This window comes from Onychomys torridus, chromosome 15 (genome assembly GCF_903995425.1).
Source record: "Onychomys torridus chromosome 15, mOncTor1.1, whole genome shotgun sequence".
Taxonomy (NCBI): domain Eukaryota; kingdom Metazoa; phylum Chordata; class Mammalia; order Rodentia; family Cricetidae; genus Onychomys; species Onychomys torridus.
Window position 1 is genome coordinate 46,040,635 of NC_050457.1, and position 21,454 is coordinate 46,062,088.

The window sequence follows — 21,454 nt, forward strand, 5'->3', positions numbered from 1 at the left end:
CATGTGACATAAATGAAGAACCATAAAAGACAAACACACGGAAAGAACATCATCTGGGGTGAACTCGAAAGAGTACAGAGAAAGGGGGGTGTATCTGAGGAGGCTTCCCGAGGTGACAACCACCCTCACTCCATTCTCCTCTCTCATGTCTTCCATCCAGGCAAATTAATGTTGGGCACACAGAATAGCTGTTTGCTCTCGTAAGATGCTAATCATTCAGGTTATGAAATATGAAATGCCATCAGAAATCATACCTCTCCCCAACCTTCCATGAAATGTCAACCGTGCTTCTTCAATGACATAGTTGATAAAGCATTAACAACATTTTAAAAGCCTGATCCCTTCATCTACTTGTAAATTGACTTATTCTTTCACATTCAGTTGGTTTCCTTGCACACCTCAGTGTCTCTATGCCTCACCATTTCCACATCCTCACTATGGTGACCACTGGAGATGCAGGCTCATTTCTCCTTTGCCCGAGCAAAATAAAATTATTTCCTGCAATGCAAATAGGAAAAGAGAGCATGTACCCACTATTTGAAGAATTATCAGCACTTTGCATTCCCTGAGCAACTCCTCCCTGCCAGAAACAGGGGTCGGTTCAAAGCTCAGTCTGAGAAAATTCAGTTTGCTTTATCTTTTGAAGATGATACCATGAAATCAATGCACTGGTGCATTTCCTGTCTCCTCACGTTAATCAGGGCCGAGTGGACTTAACTGACTTCACAGGAAATATGATAGTTGTATTTCCCATCATTGCAAGGTAGAATGTTTCACATATCTTCTTAAGTTCCAAAATAAAAATAAGAACGTGTTGGATTTATAGAGTTAGGAAAATCAACCCCTTGCCTTTTCTGTCTCAGACAAAGTGTCATCCTTACAACTTTGGTGGCAACAAAAATTTACCTCATTGAGAGACAAGCACGGGTTCAAATGGAATTCAGATGACTGAAAGTTCCCACAGCCGAGACTTGTCTAACTGGCTACACTTTTTGTAAGTGGCTGTTAATTCTGATTATCCTTCATCTTTATTCAGTTTGGGGTATAAAGAGTATGGTAGGACTAAGAAGAAACCATCCTGTAGCATATAGGGAGATGCCTTCAAACACTTTGAACTCTTCTAGGAGGTTTAAACACATTCTGATGTCCAGGTTTCAACCGAGGAGAGCCTGGTGTAGAGGCTGAGGTGAAGTTTGCATAGGAGCGTGTTTTAAAAGCTTCCCAGATGAGTCTGGTGTGCAGTCCAGCTGGAGACCATTATTTTCATCAGTACCGGTGCTGTGATAAACCCCATTCCAACAGAGCGCTTCTAGATGGTTCCACCCCAATACCATTGGGTCCAAATTTGTCACATCTAAAAGCCTGCTTTTCATAGTTCTGCTTTGTCCTGAGTGTCCTCCCGCATTCGTGGGTTGTTCATGGGGTGTCAAAAGCCATGCAGTTTCCAGCTGCTGACAATCGTCCTCAATTAGGACCACACCTTAAGCTCCCCTCCTCTTTATAATGCTGACAGATTTCAGAGCACTCGCCAGACTCCTTTCTATCCTTGGCCTGGGTTCCCAGCCATACCTGACCCCTTTGCTTCAGCAATGATGCTATCTACATTTCTACTCACAAATTGGCTCTTAGAAATATATTCACATCAAGAAAGAAATAACAGAGTCGAGCACAATGATGCACGCCTTTAATCCCAACACTCAGGAGGCAGAAGCAGGAGGATCTCTTGTGAATTGGAGGCCAGCCTGGTCTACAAAGAGAGTTCCAGGGCTGTTCCATGGAGATACCCTGTCTCAATCAATCAAAAGGAAAAAAGGAAGAAATAGCAGAGAACATATTTGTTGTTTAAGGCCTATTTTGTATATATGTGGTAGTGACTAAAGTCAGAAACTTGGTGACCTTAGGTTTAATAAATAGTCACCCTAGATTCAGCAGCCTTTCTTTTGCTGTGGAACAGAAAATGATCTTTGCCCTCGAACTCCCTTTTTTAGCAAGCTCTCCACTCAAATGAGCTAAATCATGTATTAGGATGTACTTGGAGTGGCAGATTGGAAATGTTGAGATAAAATCCCCTGAACTATAGCTAGTTCAGAATCTATTTAGCGATGTGAGTGACAGAAGCATTTGGCGCTAGCAAGCGTTAATCCACAATTAAGAAACACATCACTTAACATTTACTGTGTTTTCTGAATGAAATGAATGACATTCTGTGATAAGCTCAATGAATAGGGTTGCCATTGAAATTCCACAGCATGGGTTCTAATGTATTTGAAGTTGTTGATTAAATGCTCAGGATCCTTTTATGCTTTTTTAATTTTGTAGTTACTTTTTACTGAACTGGTATGTATTCAAAATTGAAAACCTGAAAAACAGAGTGTAGAACAGAACAAGAATTACTTGTTATACCTCCAGTCAAGTCAATCACTACTAAGTGTGGTCCTTCATAAATGGATGGACAGACAGACAGACAGACGGACGGACAGACAGACAGACAGACAGATAGATAGATAGATAGATAGACAGACATGGACAAACAATAGATTGATAGATATAGATGGATGGATGATTAATAGATAGATATAAGATATTAGACAGACAGATAAATGTAGGCAGAGATATAATAAACAGATACATACATTCACATGTATCCCAAAATAGAGGCTCTTAAATACAAACAGGTTAATAACACTGAGAATTCAGTATCCAGACCCTTTTTCAGTTTGGTGTTACTCTTCCAGACCTCAAAACTTCCCCTATCCTTTCTCTTGTGTTATTAAACTATAACAAAGAGAAACCTGGCCGGTCCTAGGGTGTTCCTGGGCTGAGATAAAATGCAAATAGAGCCTTCCATATCAACGTGTGAAGGCTGGTTAGACCACACTGCTCTGAAAAGGAAGTATGCTCTTCACAGCTAACTTGCACATTCACTGCCAGGGTCGAGTCGCAGCATTTGCAAAGTCACAGAGTGCCAGGCGTAGCGGCGCAATCCAACAAACATGGTAAGTCACCGACTTTATGGTTTCCTCTGGACTCCTGGCAAGCATGCTAGTCTTCTGCACTGGGGAGGAGGGGGCTCATGGCCAAGTTCTCACCGCCTTTGCAACTGCCCCTTGCCTATTGCTGCCCCTGCATTGAGGAAGCTGCTGTGTCTATGATGCCCCTTGAGATGGAGGCTTTGGGAGTTCCCTTTTCTGAGCCTAGCTGTCAGGAGAGAGAGAGCTGCCTCACAGGAAGAAAAGCTGAATTCTTTCTTTGATGCTGAAGAGAGCTGTGGGACAGGGCAGTAACACAGCCATGTTTCGTCTGGGGGAGCGCTTCAGGTCTCAGACAGAGGTCCAAGGGACATGTGGTGGGTAGCATTGCTGCAGAGGGGTGCCATTTGGGGGACTTTGGAAAAGGAATTATATTTTTGCTTAAAAATGTATTTTACCGTTTTAATGAAGCAAAGAAAACAAAGCTCATGTAGTCCAAACCTTAGGGACAGGCTGTGTTCCCAAAGTTAACTGACAGTCATTATTGGAGCATATTAAAATAGTGAGTGGGTTCCCAGGTGTGCCACAAAAACTAGTTTAACCTATAATGTAGCTAAGCTACAACACTGACATTCTGCTCCACAGTTTTCCCATTATTTACCTATAAAAAATTTAGCTTCCCCAAACTGTGTGGAATTTTGCTCCCTGATTCAGGAAGACAGCCATTTTTCTTTCTTCTCAAGACCATCTCTGTACACCACCAACCAACCACCAAAGACCGGGGGTGTGCCGTCCCTTCTCTTGATACAGATGTAGTTACTTCTTTTGGTGGTACCCAGTGAGAAGACAGGGAGAGAGACTGTGTTTATTGTCATGGGGAAAGCAAAAGATTTATCCAGAAGTGCTAGAGGCAAGATGAAGAGATGGCCGAGGTCAGTGCATTGGGGGAGAGAGAGCAGGAAGAGAGCTGGGGTGAGAGTTGCCAAGTCATAGGGGAAGGGAGTGCACAGCAGCTGAGGAAACGTACGCAACCCTACCAGCAGCCATGCCTGGCATCAGCCATGCCACAGTCTCTCCATGCTGAGCCTCTGGGTCCAGCCCTCTTAGAAAAGAGCCTGACTTAGTTACTGATGCCTTCTTCCAAACTGAAGGAGGGTACTATGGTTTACACAGGGCTACAGGGTGTGGGTTCCTAAAGGGAAACAACGTGATGATTTCAGAAAAGAAACTTAACCCATTAGCTATTTCTCCAGAATTGGTATTTTCTTACTGTAAAAATCAAACATATTAATTGCAGAGCTTCTTAGAAAATGGAGGTCTATATAAATGAAACAGTAAAGAATTCTATAATCCTAAGGAACAATATATACATAGTCTTCTAGAATTTCACCAGTTTAAATACATATTTTGTAAGTATAATTTTCTGTGCTATTATAATGTATAAAGCAATTCCTCGCTGTATTTTAATTTAAAATAGCATAACTAATATCTAAGTTATAATGTCATTTGTAGTGATGGGCCGTTTTAAACAGTTAGATGGAATCCATAATTTATCTTAATCATTTTCATGTGGTTGGAGATGCCTGATATGTTTCCCTCTTATTTCTGTTTCCCACTCTCTCCTTTAGGATGGTACAATTGGACATTTCACTTTTTTTTGTCTCGTTCCCCCCCTTTTTTTCCTTACTGTGATATAGAAAAGCTCACCAAAAGCATTGATGATTTTCCATTGATAAAACTACCAGAAAATGACCAAGTGGGGAACACACACACACACACACACACACACACACACACACACACACACACACTTAAGATTTCCAATACCAATTCTTCTCTTGAGGATACGTTTAAAGTTTGCCTCCTGACAGTGACCTAATAAGTAACCCCACTGCAGTGTTGTACATGCATGCCTACATTTGTATATACACATCTGTCTTTGCAGATTATCAAAATTATACTTTTTTCTGCTCCCCAGAATTACCTTCAACATACTATAACAACATTATACCAGGCAGACTCTCACTTTATCCCCGAGAGATACCATAGTATATATAATGTCAAACATCTACATTTATTGCTCCTTATTGGTTAACTTTCCTTTCCATTCTCATGCTTCTTTGCAAGTCTCTTAAATGCCCATTTGTTTCCCCATCTAGTGATGCCAGTGATGGTAGGGATTTTCCTACTGGACTGATGTGCATAGAAAGGTAGAATTACAAAGAGGCCGTCATAGCCCAGGCATATACCAGACACGGGGGGGAAGTTGGTCTCCTTCCTTCCAACCCCCAACACAGTTTCTTAAGAAGACATAGACACTTCCTAGAAGCCCAAGAAGAACGTGATATTAGCAGTTAACACTGCTGAGCCTGAGATACAGTTATTAAATCGTGTAATAACTCTGAAGGATACTGACTGCCTGCATTAGCTGCTTCCCTTGTCACTGCACTACTGAACAGCCTAAGGGAAGCAGGGCTTATTTTGGACCATCCTTTAATAGAATGTAACCCATTATGGTGGAGAAGGCATGGTGGTAGGGCCAACTCTTGTTCCTGGCAATAGGAGTGTAAGGCTATGGCTCATGTCTCAGCAGATCAGGAAGCAAAAACACCCTGGATGGAACTGGGGTTAGTGTATATCCCATAAGACCTACCCACATACACCAGTAACCCACTTCCTCTAGCTAGGCCCTACCTCCTAAAAGTACCACAACTGCCCAGAACCACTCCACCAGCAAGAACCACATGTTCAAACCTATAAGCTGTGGGAGGCATCTTCATTCTAAACCATAATACATAAGCCATTGTGCATTTTATAGCTAAGTGAACTAAGTCTAAGACTAGATAACATGCTCACAGTTATTAAATATTGGAATTGGGATATGATCACAAATCTGTCAGTTCTCAGAGCCTGGAGTTTTCTACGTTGTGCAACTTTCTAGAAAGAGCAGTTCCATGGGAAAGAAACAGGGGTTGGGGATTTAGCTCAGTGGTAGAGTGCTTGCCTAGCAAGCACAAGGCCCTGGGTTTGGTCCTCAGCTCCGAAAAAAAAAGAAGAGGAGAATTCTTCACAAAGATGGTCATGCTTATCAAAACAAGGAATCAGTAGCCACACCTGCTTCTGTCATGACCACCATGAACTTCCCTGTTTCCAGAGTGCTAACTCCAGGGAAATGCTTCTGGTGTCCTTGGGATGGGAGACTGAAAGGGTGGGTTTCTCTTGTTGTATATCTTTGTCCCAGAATTCAGAGGCAGAGATGAACTAATTAAGTACCTCTAATTTTCATCCCTCCCCTCCCACAAGGTCTTCTGAAGTGTTACCACAGTAAAAAAAAAAAAAAAAAAAAAAAACCACTAGCCTCTTTCAGGCAGGAATATCCAGGCATGGGACCATATGATGACCCAAGTGGTTACTGAGAAATCTGCCTTTTATTGGCCTCTCCCAACAATGTGTTGAGAAAGAAACTGCAGAAATTTGTAGGAATGGAGCACAAAAGCACTTGGGACTATGTGAGGATAAATACATCAGATGTTAAAATGGCTAAGCTCTGTAAACTCACAGTGGTGAGCTCATGTCCCCCTAGCAAGGGGCACTGGGATCCAGGCTCAGCCTCCTCATTTCATCATAAAGTATCTTGACCCAAATCCTCTCTAGCAGCTCAGTAAAGCTACAGAGCTAGCCCAAGTGTTTGCTGATGCCGTCTCTCATAATATGATCCCAGAATTTTAAAGGGAAAAGACAAAAGCAATGGATCCAACATCTCAAATATCTGGTCTTAGATACAGTAGATAATTTTACAGTTCTAAAATAATAATAGGATGATACCTTGTCTTATGAGAAGTATTTTTAGGTATGCCAATTTATAGAATTTACTGGAAGCAAAATGGAGAAGCAGGTGTTCTAATAATGCACAAAGATTTTCAAATGCTCATACTGTGCAGAAAGATGTTTTATGCATAAATTTTGAGAAAAGTAAAGGTTGTGTTTAGTGTTCTTGGCTTGTTTTACTCCCTGCATTTAGCTCTCTGTCTACACGTGAGCTTTAATGAAAGAAATATGCTTAAGATGTGCTAGCACTCATCTGTCCATCAAAGGTTTGCTGGGCCATTACTCCACATCTGGGCTCTGCTACTGGGCAAGCAATGTGTGAACAACACAGATGGGATCTTGTATTCCTAAAGCTTCTATTCACTGCATTGGTTCTCAGATGTCAGTGCACCTCAGAATCCCCAGGAAGGCCCAGACTGGAGCCTGAGAATTTGCATTTCTAACTAACTCCCCACTCTGCAGAAGAGGCTACTAGACCAGGCTTGCAGAGCCATTGCTCTTTGGAAGTGAACAATCACAAAGGAAACAAATTAGCGATGTACCATACTCTAATCCCTAAAGGAGATAATCAAGAAGCTGAATTAGAAAGTAGAGGAGAGATGGTCTCTTTAGACAGATATTTGGTCTCTGGGGAGCTGAGGTTTAAGACAGAGCTGGTTCTCTATTCTCACTGTACCCTGGAACCCTTGCAGCAGCTTCTAAAATGTGAAATGGAAACCTGAGGTGGCACCTGGTGAACAGAACTCGGCATGGGGAAGGGGCTAAAGACTTCCAGCTGAAGAAACAATAGATCGAAAACATGCAAAGCAGGCTTGACCTTGGGTCTCAAAGACCAGCCTAATGGACAAAAGGGAGAGTGGCATGTTGTGGTTAAGGAATAGGCCATAGTCACATAACCACTGAATCTTGAAGGCTATCTAGTCTATTTTTGACTACTCTAACAAAATACCTTAACAGTGTAGTTGTAAACAACAGAAATCTGTACTTCACAGTCTGGAGGTTGTAGAACTCTCATGCATAAATGCCTCCCAAAGGCCCTACCCCTTAATACCATGCTTTTAACATAGTGGTTCTCAACTTTCCTAATGCTGGGACTCTTCAATATGGTTCCTCATGTTATGGTGACCTCCAACCATAATGTCATTTTGTTGCTACATCATCTCTGTAATTTTGCTATTGTTATGAATGTAATACAAACATCTGCTATGCAGGATAGCTGATCTGCAACCCCAGTGGGTCAAGACCCACAGGTTGAGAACCATCGCTTCAGTGGCTAGGCTATCAGCAGATGAATTTTTGAAGAACACAGTCATTCATGTCATGGAAATTGATTTTATTGCTGTGCACCACAAAGGTCCATGAAGACTGCTGAACAAAAGAGTGGGTGGTATGGGCTGACCCCATTTTGAGTGGGGCTCCTTCTAAAATGGTGTTAAATATCATCAGTTTTACCTCATAGTTTCAAAATGATGGCCCTCCCAATTTTGAATGTCACCAAGTTAGAGAACAAGTTACAGGTTCTGAGGTGGAACAGTTCCTAGGACAATCCAACAAGTACCTTGAGGGACTACAATGGAGGCCCAGGGGAGAGACAGAGTTCCAAGGCAATCAGAACTGGAAAAGTCCCATGAGGACTGTGGTCCAAACCTCCTACAAGTCAAGTATGTGAAAAATTAAAACTTCCTGTGGTACACCAAGCAAGTGTTAAGCCGAGGATGAGCATTTCCATTTTTTAAGCTGAGGATCGAACCCAGGGCCTTGCGCTTGCTAGGCAAGCGCTCTACCAGTGAGTTAAATCCCCAACCCATTTTTTTTTAAGATTTATTTATTATACAGCATGTATGACTGCAGGCCAGAAGAGGGCACCAGATCTCGTTCTATATGGTTGTGAGCCACCATGTGGTTGCTGGGAATTGAACTCAGGACCTCTGGAAGAGCAGCCAGTGCTCTTAACCTCTGAGCTATCTCTCCAGCCCCGCATTTCAATTTTTGAGTGACATCTTTCATTCGTATATTTTGCCAGTTCATGTGGGATGAAACAAGGGCCACTTCTTAGAGCTTAGGTTGAGACACACTATCATGTTGTGAAGTGGGAAGGTGTGGTCATCTAGTTCTTGGTTTGGTAACTTCAGTATCATTTTCCTAGTTCTTAGATATGTATTCTATCTGACCTTTCTTTCCTGTGTCCTTCTATTAAATATAGCCCCATGAAATCTGGTAGTCCACGTCTGTAATCCCAGTAATGAGGAGGTAGAAGCAGGATGACCATGAGTTCAAGACCACCCGGGGCCTCATAGTGTGACTCTATCTCAAAAATAGATAATCAATACAAATTCAATGTATATTTAATTTAATAATGTAACAGATATTTTCATTCTTGCCTCCTGTACTTAATACACAGTAGCACTTTGACACCTACTTAATAAATGAAAAAGAAATAATTAAATTCTGCTTTTAGCCCCTTTTTGAGTGTGTATTTCCTTCCCTCTGCAGAGAAATGCCTGTATTAAAAGTAGTGTCTAGCCTTTCATAGCTGGGTTTTTATACTTTTCCTTTCATCTATGGGTACTTAGAAATAGCACATAGTCTCTATGTAATATGAATTAGCATATATAATATGAATATAATATTGCTTAGTTTTTTAATAGCATCTGAATTTTTTCTTTTATTGTGCATTGTTCTGTTCTTTTTTCTTTTCCTTTTCCTTTTTCTTTTTTGGTTTTTCGAGACAGGGTTTCTCTGTGTAGCTTTGCGCCTTTCCTGGAACTCTCTTGGTAGCCCAGGCTGGTCTCGAACTCACAAAGATCTGCCTGCCTCTGCCTCCCAAGTGCTGGGATTAAAGGCGTGTGCCACCACCGCCCGGCTGTTCTGTTCTTAATATGTATTTGTCACTTTGGGGCAGTGGGTCCACCTACTGAACTGCTGTTGAGTCCAATTACAATTCATTTATCTAGTCTCAAGAAGTATTTCATTTATCGCCCCTGTCTTCAACTTCACCATTTCAACATCCTTTCACTCTGTTTTCACAGATTTTTCTGCTTTCGTTTGTAAAGAGTTCTTATCTATTTGTCGGGTCTAGTCACATGTCAACTACATGATTTGCAAACTTTATTCTCTTAAATGACTTCCTACTTTCATTTTGGTATCTCTTTTCATACAGGCATTAAAAATCTTTTAAATTATGCTTATTTGCCGGGTGGTGGTGGCGGCAGCAGCGACAGTGGCGGAGGCACACGCCTTTAATCCCAGCAGTCGGGAGGCAGAGGCAGGTGGATCTCTGTGAGTTCGAGGCCAGCCTGGGCTACAGAGTGAGTTCCAGGAAAGGTGCAAAACTATACAGAGAAACCCTGTCTGGGAAAGAGAGAGAGAGAGAGAGAGAGAGAGAGAGAGAGAGAGAGAGAGAGAGATTATGCTTATTTACCTGTGTGTGCTTAGAGGGAAGGGGTATGCACCTGCCACAGCAGGCTTGTGTAGCTCGGAAGGCAAACTTGTAGGAGTTGGCCCTCTCCTTTTAGCGTGTGGGTCCCAGAGACCAAACTCAGGTAGTCAGGTTTGGCAACAAGTGCTTTTACTCAATGAGCCATCGCATTGGCCAGACATTTAAAATGTTAGTTAATGCTGTCAAATTTCAGAGTAAGAATTTTATTACGTCTTGTTTTGTGTGATTTTAAAAAAGTTATTCCTTACCCCAAGTATTAAAGCCATTTTCTTAGTTTTCCCTTGAATATTTTTTGAAAAATATTTTGGAAAAGATTTGATATGGACATTTAATTCTTTAAGTGTCAGGATTTGTTTACGCTTGTGATGTGAGTTGAGCATCTAATATGTTTCCATATAGGTAACTAGGTGATTATGTGTATGTGTGTACACATATATGTGTGTATATGCATACATGTTAGGCTGGCCTCATCCTTACAAAAGCCCTTCTGCCCCTGCTTCTGCTCACGAGTGTTGTGATTAAAGGTAAGTGCTAACACACACCTGCTGCATCATTAATTTCACTCTGTCTTCTTTATCCACCTCTCTCCAGTGCCTCCTGTGTCATACAAAAGCCCATTTGACACACAGGCGTGACTCCTTCTCTGGGCTCCTGACTCTACGCAATTCATAAAACTCCATACTTACCATAGTCTTTTATGTCACATGCTTCTGTTCTAGGTTCCTATATCTTCTTACACAAGCACATATCAGTTTGGTCTACTGTCTAATAATTTCCATCTTAGTCACTGCTCTGTTGCTGTGAAGAGACACCATGACTAACAGTTTCAGAGGGTTAGGCCATTATCATTATGGCAGGGAGCATTGCAGCACACAGGCAGGCAGGCATGGCCCTGGACCCGAGAGCTGTATATCCTGATCCACAGGCAGCAGGAAGAGAGAAAGGGACTTTGAGCCTGGGTGGGCTTTTGAAGCCTCAAAGCTGACTCCCAATAACCCAACTCCTCCAACAAGGTCACACCTCCTAATCCTTTCAAACAGTTCTTCAACTAGGGATGGAGCATGCAAATATATATGCCTATGGGAACCACTCTTATCCAAACTACCACAATTTCCAAAATTAGTCTATATTTCCATTATTATTCTCCTAAACACAATAAGGGCCTTAACACAGTCAGATTATCCTCTTGACCACAGTCTTCCAGCTGTTTCCAGTTCTTAAAATTCCACCTTCTAGAAGATTAACATTACTTTCACTTACAGATAACCACGCCCCCCTCCAATTAAGTTACATGGTATGTTTCTGATAGGGTAAGACAGAGGAACAAGTTCTCCCATGCATTCTGGGTCACAGCAGAGAAGGGCAACCATTTGGAAAGAATGTGCTGTTATATACTAAAACTTATACATGTCCTTTACATGACTGAAACATCTTTGTTTTGTTTCAACTCCTAAATGAAAATTTGTCTGAATTTAAATATTCTAAAATTAATAGTTAACTTTCCCTCAGCACTTTGCAGGCTTACTTGTATGGCTTTTGACTTTGGTGGCGGTCAGAGGTCAATGTCAGGTGTCCTCTGTTAGTCTTCGCCTTGCTTTGTGAGTCAGGGTCTCCCACTGGACCTGGAGTTTACTAACTGGACTGCACTGGCTGACTGGTGAGCCACAGGATCCTGTTCTCCACCACCCGGTACTACAGTTACAGGAACGCTGCCTCACAGCCCGCCTTTTGGGGGGCTGCTGGAGATCCGAACCCTGGTCCTCAAACATGTGCCACAAGTACAGGAGCCACTTCTGAGGCACCTCTCTGATGGCTTATGTGGCTTCTGACTTCCACAGTCACCGACATAATGTCCTTTCAAGACTGTCATTCCCTGTAGTGAATTCTCCTTTCTCTCTGAGGAGCTTATCTTCAGGCTCAGCAGCACCTTTAGTATGGTTTATTGAAGCACAAATTTGTTTTCTCCTATACTGGTTGGGATTTTTAGTGTCCATTGAAAGCAACAAGCATTTTAGGTTCTATAAGGCTCTACCATCTCACGTAGCATGAAATTCACCATGGACAAAGCATAAACGAAGGACAGTCACTGTGCACCAGTAAAACATCAGAACTGATGAAAGGCATTCCCCATCAGCTAGAGTTGACAGTGGGATATAAAGCTGATCTTTCCCCAATTCTCTAAAATTCTAGGATTTCCTTCTCCCCAAATTTTACTTCAGTCTTCTCACCGAGGTTTCCTTCTACAGTGATTCCAACAGCTCATTCAAGTTTTGGATTCCTTTATCTCTCTGGATGGATTCTAAATTTACTTACCAGCGTCATCTCCTAATCCACTCATTCTTCCTCCACCTGATTTTTAGGGTGGTCAGCATTCCCAATTCTCCATCACCGTCTCGGTGCCTTAGTTAGAGTTACTGTTGCTGTGACAAAACTCCAGGACCAAAGCAACTTGGGGAGGAAAGGGTTTATTCAGCTTACACTTCCACAGCCACGATCATGATTGGAGGAAGTCAGGACAGGAACTCAAACAGGGCAGGATCCTGGGGGCACGAGCTGATGCAGAGACCATGGAGGATGCTGCCTACTAGTTTATTCCCTTGACTTTGCTCAGTCTGCTTTCTTGTAGAACCCAGGACCACCAGCCCAGGGATAGCACCACCTACCATGGAGTGGGCCTTACTCTGTCAATCACTAGTTAAGAAAATGCCTTACAGCTGGATCTTAAGGAGGCATTTTCTCAATTGAGGTTCCCTCTTTTCAGATAACTCTAGCTTATGTCAAATTGACATAAAATTCACCCGGACACTCAATTTAAGCACTAACATCACAGGTCCTTGGAGCCCCAGCTATATGCAGATGAAGGTGGCTCCTCACCTTATCTACGACGAGTGAAAGTTTTATCCCTCTATCAAGTCTTTGTATCAATGATAAACTATTTATTTCCATTTTTTAAAAAAAATGCTGTTTTCCTTAATTGTGCATTCTTGCAAATATATATACCTTTGTTCAAATATTCTTTGAGTATTATTGTATTTCTCAGTAGAACCTACATTCTTAAAGTGATTTCTAAGCTGCTATTTTTAATTTAATCTAGGGTAAGCTTATATTTTACTTATTTACTTACTTATCTGATGTATTTATTTGAGGCAGGGTCTCACTATATAGCTCTGGCAGACCTGGAACTTGGTATGGAGAATAGGCTGGCGAACACATCTTCTGAGTGCTGGGATTAAAGACATGTGTCACCACACCCAGTTTAAACCTATATTTCAGTTGTTGATTCTCTGGGGTTCTCTCACCAGGGAATGGCTTTACTCCTGCATCTCAAAATGTTGTGCTGTAGACAAATCTTTGAGGAGGTTCTGTTGATGGGTTCTTGTTTTTATTGTCTATATTCTTCTGTATTCTCGGTGTGACTTCACACCACTCTCCCTGGCTCTGTGCTTATCTCGGGTTACTTCTTTAGGATCCCAAACTAGAGCCAGATCCATAGTGACAGGACGACGGTACTGCTCACAATGACACTGGACGTTTAGCACCTTCTGTTGCTGAATTTACAGTTCTCCATTCTAAGACATGGGGAAGGAAGTTCTGAATCAGTGGTCCTCAGGCGGGGAGGGAGGGTTGATTTGAACTATCTGCTAAATTTGAAAACAATAGGTGTTCAAGCCCCAGCTCCAGCCTCAGAAATGTTGATGTTTTTCTGGCAGTACAGATACTTTTGTCTTACTTCCCAAGTCATAGCAGCACCCAAAGTTCGCTTTAGTTGTTCATCTGCTGCTTAGCCAGTGTGAGCCCCGTTCATGCCAGTGTCTAGAATTCTAAGCAAAAGCTGTTCACTTTCAGGGAAAGACAGTTTTTAACTGATATGACCCAGGGCTGGCCTTCTGTGCGTGAATCTCAGTTCTCTGTTCACTGTTAGTTCTGTGACTTGGAACAATGCAAGTTTTCTGTGACTCAGTTTCCCCACATGTACAATGGATAAATCATTATACCTACCTAACAGAGGTGTTATAAAGATCACATGATTTATGTGTGAATGTCTCAAGTAGTGCCTGACATACGGCAAATCCTATGCAAAACTATACAAAAATTATTCACTTATAGGTTTAAAAAAATGCAAAGAACCTCAAAACAGACCTAAGTCAAAGTGTTTAAAGAGGTTAAAGAATGCTTCCTTGTCTCTTCATAATTTATTGAGAACTTTTGCTTCATAAGGGATCTTCCCACCTCCAAATGTTATATGCTCTTTTAAAACATTGACAAAACTTTTCCTCACCAAAACTTTCAGGATTTTGTCACGTGTCTTAATCTCAGATATGGAATTCTAGAACCTGAGTTGAGACTCACCATGCTATCCTTGGAGTTCAGCTGTAAATACTGATAAGACAGCAATAAATGCAACCTTTATGTAAACCCTGGCAGAGACTAAAAGCGGTAGAGTTGGCATAAATACCTGCGCAATGTGATTTACGACAGACTTTTAGATGAAAGAATTCCTCTACCAAGAACACTGGGACATTTGGGAGGGAGGCTTGCTGCGCACGAATACCTTTTGATTTGTCAATGTATGGAAGTATCCCGTTGAACTTGCTACAGTGCTATTCACTACAAAAGGGGGAAGGGGGATGATAGCTGAGTTTATCACAAGAGGACATTCATCCGGAGAAAAACTAATTTTATGACATGTACCCATAACCGCAGGAGGCAGCGCTTCAGAGCAGGGCAGAGTTTTTCTGTGGCAGAGCGTGGCCGCCCCAAGACAGCAGGCCTGAAAGAGGCGCATTGTTCAGATTAGTCACCTAGGAGGTGGGGAAGGTGACTCAGGGAGTTTCCAAAGAGGGCTTAAACCAAGAAATGACCCTGAGGGAGGAACTACCGTAATTTCTAATTTCTAGGCAGAGTTCACTTGAAGCTACTGAGCATGCGCACTGCAGGTGGTTCAGTTCTCAGAGGGAGAAGCCAACTAACCTGAGCCAGTACAGTCAAACTGATAAGCCGAGCAAGGCAAGAGGGAAGCAGTGGCATCTCTGTTTGCCCCACTGTTCTGCCTTTCCACATGGTAAGTCCCTCTGTTTAATTTGTAATTCACGCTCCCTGCAAATGGGCAGCAGGCACATTCCTGGGGACTGATGCCAGACCCACCCTTAGATCAGAGGGAAATGGGTTTCTCTTTTCCTTGGGTTCATTACACACAAATAGTCAAACTGGACCTGGGAGAATGGTATCTTCTTGGGCAAAGATACTTACCGAACTAGAAACTAAGACGTCTTTGCATTTATAATTCCTTATTGCTTTAATTGTTAAAATCCGTATTGAACTAAATGGCAATAAATAGTGTATGCATAGGTACCTATAATGGAAGTTTCTGTTTGACAATATACACTGTTTACTATTCTAGAAAACACTTAAGAGTACTCAACCCACATTGGAGAAACACGGAGGGATGCTTGATAAAGGCTAGGGCTCCTGGGGACTAGAAACTGAGTGGAGAAACCCTATCTCCATCAGTTCTTAGCTTTCCCTTGCTGGGAAATTCCATTTCTCCTTGTCGCCTTCCCAACAACCAGGCTGAGTCAGTCTCCATCACCAGACATGAATAAGGATCCTACACAGTCCATTCCTTATGGTCCATGGTTAGTTCCTGAATACAGGGGACCCGATGACCCCACAAGCAGTTTCTGTTCTCTTTAGTGAACACAGTGCATAGTTCTGGGTATATAGAAAGAACCAGGATGAGGTTTGGAGAGCACTGTTCCTTGAATCGGCTGCTCGTTTGGGACATGTTTGGAGTGGAAGTAATGTCTAGAGTCGAAAATTAGATTAAATATATACCAGCCTCCTGGGGGGGGGCGGGTTCTGGCTAATATTCAGTATATATGTGTGAAAGGAGATTGGGGATGTTTTGAAATTGGTATCAGAGGATATTGATGTCTACAATTTACTCTGGGATGTGTCATCTCTTCTAAGGAAAGATGAGTGATTCAATGGATAGGTGGCCTGAAATAAGAACAAGCCGATGGAATTGTGCAGTCTAGGTGGCAGGTGTACAGACATTCACCTTCAGCTTAAATAACAAAAGAAATTCATGCCTATGCTTTAAGTGTTTTATGATAAAGTGTGAGGGAAAGTTGCCTCAGCAAAAGGAACTATAAGCTTAATATTCTTCACATTCTTCTATATTCTTCATATTCTATACTCTCAACCAATGCTTGTATATAGCTGCCATCTATACACTGAGGAAAAAAAGCCATAATCTTTCCCCCTCAAATGTGGACAAAAACTTTATCATTTTCCCCTTGTGAAGGCAGAATATGCAATAATGACACATTTTTTTTTTCAGAAAATGAAAGTCCAAGTACCCCCCAAATCTCTATGAACATTTTTAGTAAATGCTTTTCTAAGCCCAACACTAGGCAGACTACCTGACATTTCCGTGACAGCCTCTGGCACTGCCTGGCCACTCTTCCACGGTCAGAGCAGGTGGGACCCTCCCCTTAACAAGTGGCCTCGACTTTGCTTCTTCCTGAACACTTTCGCTGCTCCTCTACCTGCCCTATGGCTCTTGACTGGCTATACCCCGCCAGCGGCTTTTCCCTTCTCCATCAGGGAAATGCTCCTCGGGCGCCTTTAACATGTATTTGGTTATATGATCTTGCATATGCTGGGAAGGCAGTATATATGTTTGTTGGCAGGCTCCTAATTTTACAAAAGCCCAATCTAATTAAGGCAAAACTGTGCTTCCACATTAGTAAGTCATGACAACATTCTAAACAAAATCCTTCCACTCTAGATGGGAGTGAGGGGATTCATGCCAATCAATTTGTATGAAATGATGGGAAACACTAAGACCCTGCTTATGGCCTCATGCTTACTTGATAAAATAAAAGCTATCACCATCATTAAACTAGCGCTGATGCAGTTTTGCTTAGGTTTATTCACTGATATGTCCCAAGTTTTCGTGATGGGTGATAGGCATGGTGTACAAAGAGCAGAGAAGGAAGGCTCTGGGTTCCCCTGATTGTGGACATCCTCATTTCATAGGATAAGTGAGTTTTCATTATTTACAAAGTGAACAGAAACACTCATATTCAGAGTTAAAGAGAGACCTTTGTATATCTACCTTGGGCATTTGTATCAGTTCATTTGCTTGCATTAGAATGTTCTGATTTCATAGAAATATTTATTCTCACTACACCCTCCTTTATGAGAATATCAGAAAACAGACTGACAGATGGGATAATCTGGGGAGTAAAAAGCGTATATTTCTTTAGAAATAGAAATTGTTTCTTTTTCCTGTAAGTATAACATTGTCCTGAGGTACAAAAGGTTCAAGTCTTTTCACACATTTTAAAATTAGAAATACAATAACAAACAATGCCTAACAGGTTGTCAAATGCTTCCTTTATGCTAGACACGATTACATTGTGGAAGTTTCAATGCATTGAATTCTCTTACATTGTTCCTAGAGACATGGTCATTGATCTGGAAAGAGAGAGAGAAAGAAAAGGGACAAGGTGTTAAGTAATCAGGAACCGGAAATATCCAAATCAGACTGCACCTCCCCAAAAGTATGGATAACATACTTTATACTGTTAGTTCCCTAAAGTAAGAAAAAATGTCACTAACCTAGTGTACGGAGCACAAAGTGAACTGGCTGCTTCATGTTTAGTCTTCCAGATGTCTCTACACGAGTCTCACTAGGTTGGTTAGTACAAGATTATTAGTGAATTGTGATAAACTGATGCTATGTTTAGTACAAGATTATTAGTGAATTATAATAAACTGATACTATGGTTAGGACAAGATTATTAGTGAGTTGTGATAAACTGATACTGTGAATCCTAGTCTTAAGACATAAAGTTTGAGACGTTTTTATTTAATTAAAATAAATTCATGTTTATTGGTTCTACTTCCTTGACTAGTTGTCTGTATTTTTGTATATATTACTTAAAATATATCAGAAGTAATTTGAAAATATCCACTGCTGTGGTTGTTTCTCTTGTATCACTTAGTCATTCGATCTTTGTCCATAATCATATTCATTACCATATTTTATTTTGGTTTGGTTTGGTTTTGGTTTTGTTCAAGAGAGGATTTTTCTGTGTAGCCCTGGATGTCCTGCATTTTGCTCTGTAGACTAGGTTGGCCTTGAACTCACAGAGATCCGCCTGCCTCTGTTTCTCCATTGCTGGGATTAAAAGCATGTGCCACCACTGCCTGGCCATTATCATATTTTATAAATCATGTTACCTTTCACTTAAGAGTAATTCATATTCCCATGTTGATCCACACTGTTCACAATTTATTATTGCTTGTTTGTTTGCTTATTTATATATTGGGTTTTTTGAGACAGAGTTTCTCTATGTAGCCCTGTCTGTTTTAGAATTCTCTTTGTAGACCAGGCTGGCCTTGAACTCAGAGATCTGCTTGTGCCACCACACCCCTGTTCACAATTCTTGTATTGATTATAACATATTCCCTGATGATACAAATAGTTTTCTTCAATAGTTGTGATTGCCAGAATTCTTCCAGTCAGAAAAACTGAAATAATCATGTCCATACATAGATTGATAATTGTTTTTAATTTTAGATTTCCTTAGATTAAAATCTAAGAGGTAATCAAAGAGATTCAATTCTGTTAGTTTATGCATATATAGACTGACAGAATGAAATTTAAGATTTTTCTAGGTGCATTTCTTAGTGAACAAAATAAAGAACTGCTTTAAATTAATTTCCTTTAATTATTATTGAACTGAACATTTCCACTATATTGAGTAATGTCCATATTTCCTTCCTCTGAATTCTCAGCTAGAGAACTTATCTATTGACATCTAAGTGTTATTCTCATATATAAAGTCTTAATTTATTATTTTTTTAGTTCATTCAGACACAGGTTGCAAATCTGTCTCTTTTAGGAGGTTAGAATAATTTATTTTAGCTGGGCTTCTATGTTGCAATTTCTTTAAAAATCAATACATTTGTGGTAAATACTATAGACTTTGGTCTGTTGACTTTTCTTTTAAACACTACAATCTATTTAGTATTTGCTCTAAATTATGGAAGGAATTACATGTGAAACTAAAATAGTACCTGTTTATAGTTTCTTACCTTAATTTTGTTATTGTAAGACTATTAAATATTGTGGATTTTTGAGTCACTTAATTTTATGCCTGCATGGTTATCATACCTTTTCCATCATTATAGTATATAATAATGAACTATAACAACGGATGCATTGTACTTTACGTAATGTGATACTACGATCTACCAGGGATTTCTCCACCACTGTTTCTATTGTAGATCCTCTTTTCTGTGGTTTTCCATATTTATTGACACCTTTTCTGCATATTCTTCTAAGAAAATTTGATGGTAACATTTCTAAATTCTTACAAAGTTCTGTGTGTGATTCTACTTCCGTCATCTGAGAATGGAAAGCGAGGAAGACAAGCACGGTGACTGGCTTTTGCTTTCAGCATTGCTCAGCACGGTATCTGGCGTCTTCAGAAACCTTTCCACCCATGCAAAAGGAGCTACAAGTTCTCACAACGACTTTTCAGGTCATGGCATGGTCTGGCCAGGAAGTTCAGAGGAACCCCACCTGAGAACAAAGTCACCCCATAACAAAACTGTGTATCAGCTGCAACTGTATTCCAGTTGCTCCTGGAGATCCCAGGATGAAGGAGTTGCTGTCAATGTGATTCTGTTTTATTTCTCCTGGGATGTGCCTAATTCCGGTGAAACTAAATTATACCCACATCATGTGCTCCACTTTTATGCCCCAATGTAAGTAGTTCTTTCAGGATCAAATAACTTTTTTTCCCCTTTTTTGGGTTTTTCGAGACAGGGTTTCTCTATGTAGCTTTGTACCTTTCCTGGATCTCACTCTGTAGACCAGGCTGGCCTTGAACTCACAAAGCTCTGCCTGCCTCTGCCTCCCAGGTGCTGGGATTAAAGGCGTGCACCACCACTGCTCGACTCAAATAACTGTTTTTTTTTTTTGAGCAGAGAATCGAACCCAGGGCCTTGTGCTTGCTAGGCAAGTGCTCTACCATTGAGCTAAATCCCCAACCCCTCAAATAACTTTTATAGAAAGAAGCACTTCCTGTAAACCATGAACCTGGTTTGGTCAATTTCTTCAAGATTTAAAAACATTATAAGCAAATTGATCTACTTTTGGTGAGATACATTCATCCAGAAAGCATGTAAAATATTTTCCTGCTGTAAACCTTTTCAAAGGTGGCTATAAGTCATTTAAAATGTCTGCATGAAGCAAGAACTAACTCTTTGACCATTAAATTATAAAAGCAGAATACTCAATCCCATAATCCTATATTAAATTTTCTGTTAGTCTATTGATTAAGGTAGCTTCAGTATGAAATGTTTACATGTATTTAGGAATATATATATATATATATATAGATAGATAGATAGATAGATAGATAGATAGATATAGATAGATAGATATATATATGGATATCTGTCTTAGTTAGGGTTTTCATTGCTGTGAAGAGACACCATGACCATGGCAACTCTTGTCAAGAAAACATTTAATTGGGGTGGCTCACTTACAGTTTCAGAGGTTAAGTCCATGTTAAGTTCATTATCATCGTGGCAGGGAGCCTGGCAACATGCAGGCAGATGTGGTGCTGGAGCTAAGGCTACATCTTGTAGGCTACAGGAAGTCGATTGAGACACTGGGTGGCATCCTGAGCATAGAAAACCTCAAAGCCTGCCCCCATGATGATACACTTCCTCCAACAAGGCCATACCTACTCCAATAAGCCACACCTCTTAATAGTGCCACTTCCTATGAGATTATGAGGGATGATTACATTTAAGCTACCTCAGTATCCATATATATGTGTGTGTGTGTGTGTGTGTGTGTGTGTGTGTGTGTGTGTGTAACAACAATTAGTAAAGAAAGAAGCCATGAATTTGAAATAGAGTAAGGAGGGGTATATGAGAGGGTTTAGAGGGAGGAAAGGGAAGGGAAAAATAATGTAATTATAATGTAATTTCAAAAATAAAAAGTTAATTTAAAAAAAATGGTTATTACAAGAAAAATAAAAACCCCCTTAGGGTCAATAGCCTAAGACTCCCATTTTTCTTTTATTTAACCTAAAATCTGAACTCCAATTGTAAATTTACAAAAGTTCCAAACTACTTCACAACATCAACTGGATCTAGGAAGCTTACAAAGTTTCACCCAGCGTGA

General features: G+C 40.7%; 1 protein-coding gene across 1 annotated transcript in view; it reads left to right on the forward strand.

Annotated features, from left to right (window-relative positions):
- The first annotated feature begins 2,964 nt into the window (after positions 1 to 2,964).
- Fyb1 (FYN binding protein 1) overlaps positions 2,965 to 21,454 on the forward strand; it is a 138,055-nt gene continuing 119,565 nt past the window's right edge. The window contains exon 1 of the mRNA XM_036206699.1: positions 2,965 to 2,996. Within this exon, the coding sequence (XP_036062592.1) occupies positions 2,994 to 2,996 (3 nt within the window). The 5' untranslated portion in view covers positions 2,965 to 2,993. The remainder of the gene's footprint in view (positions 2,997 to 21,454) is intronic.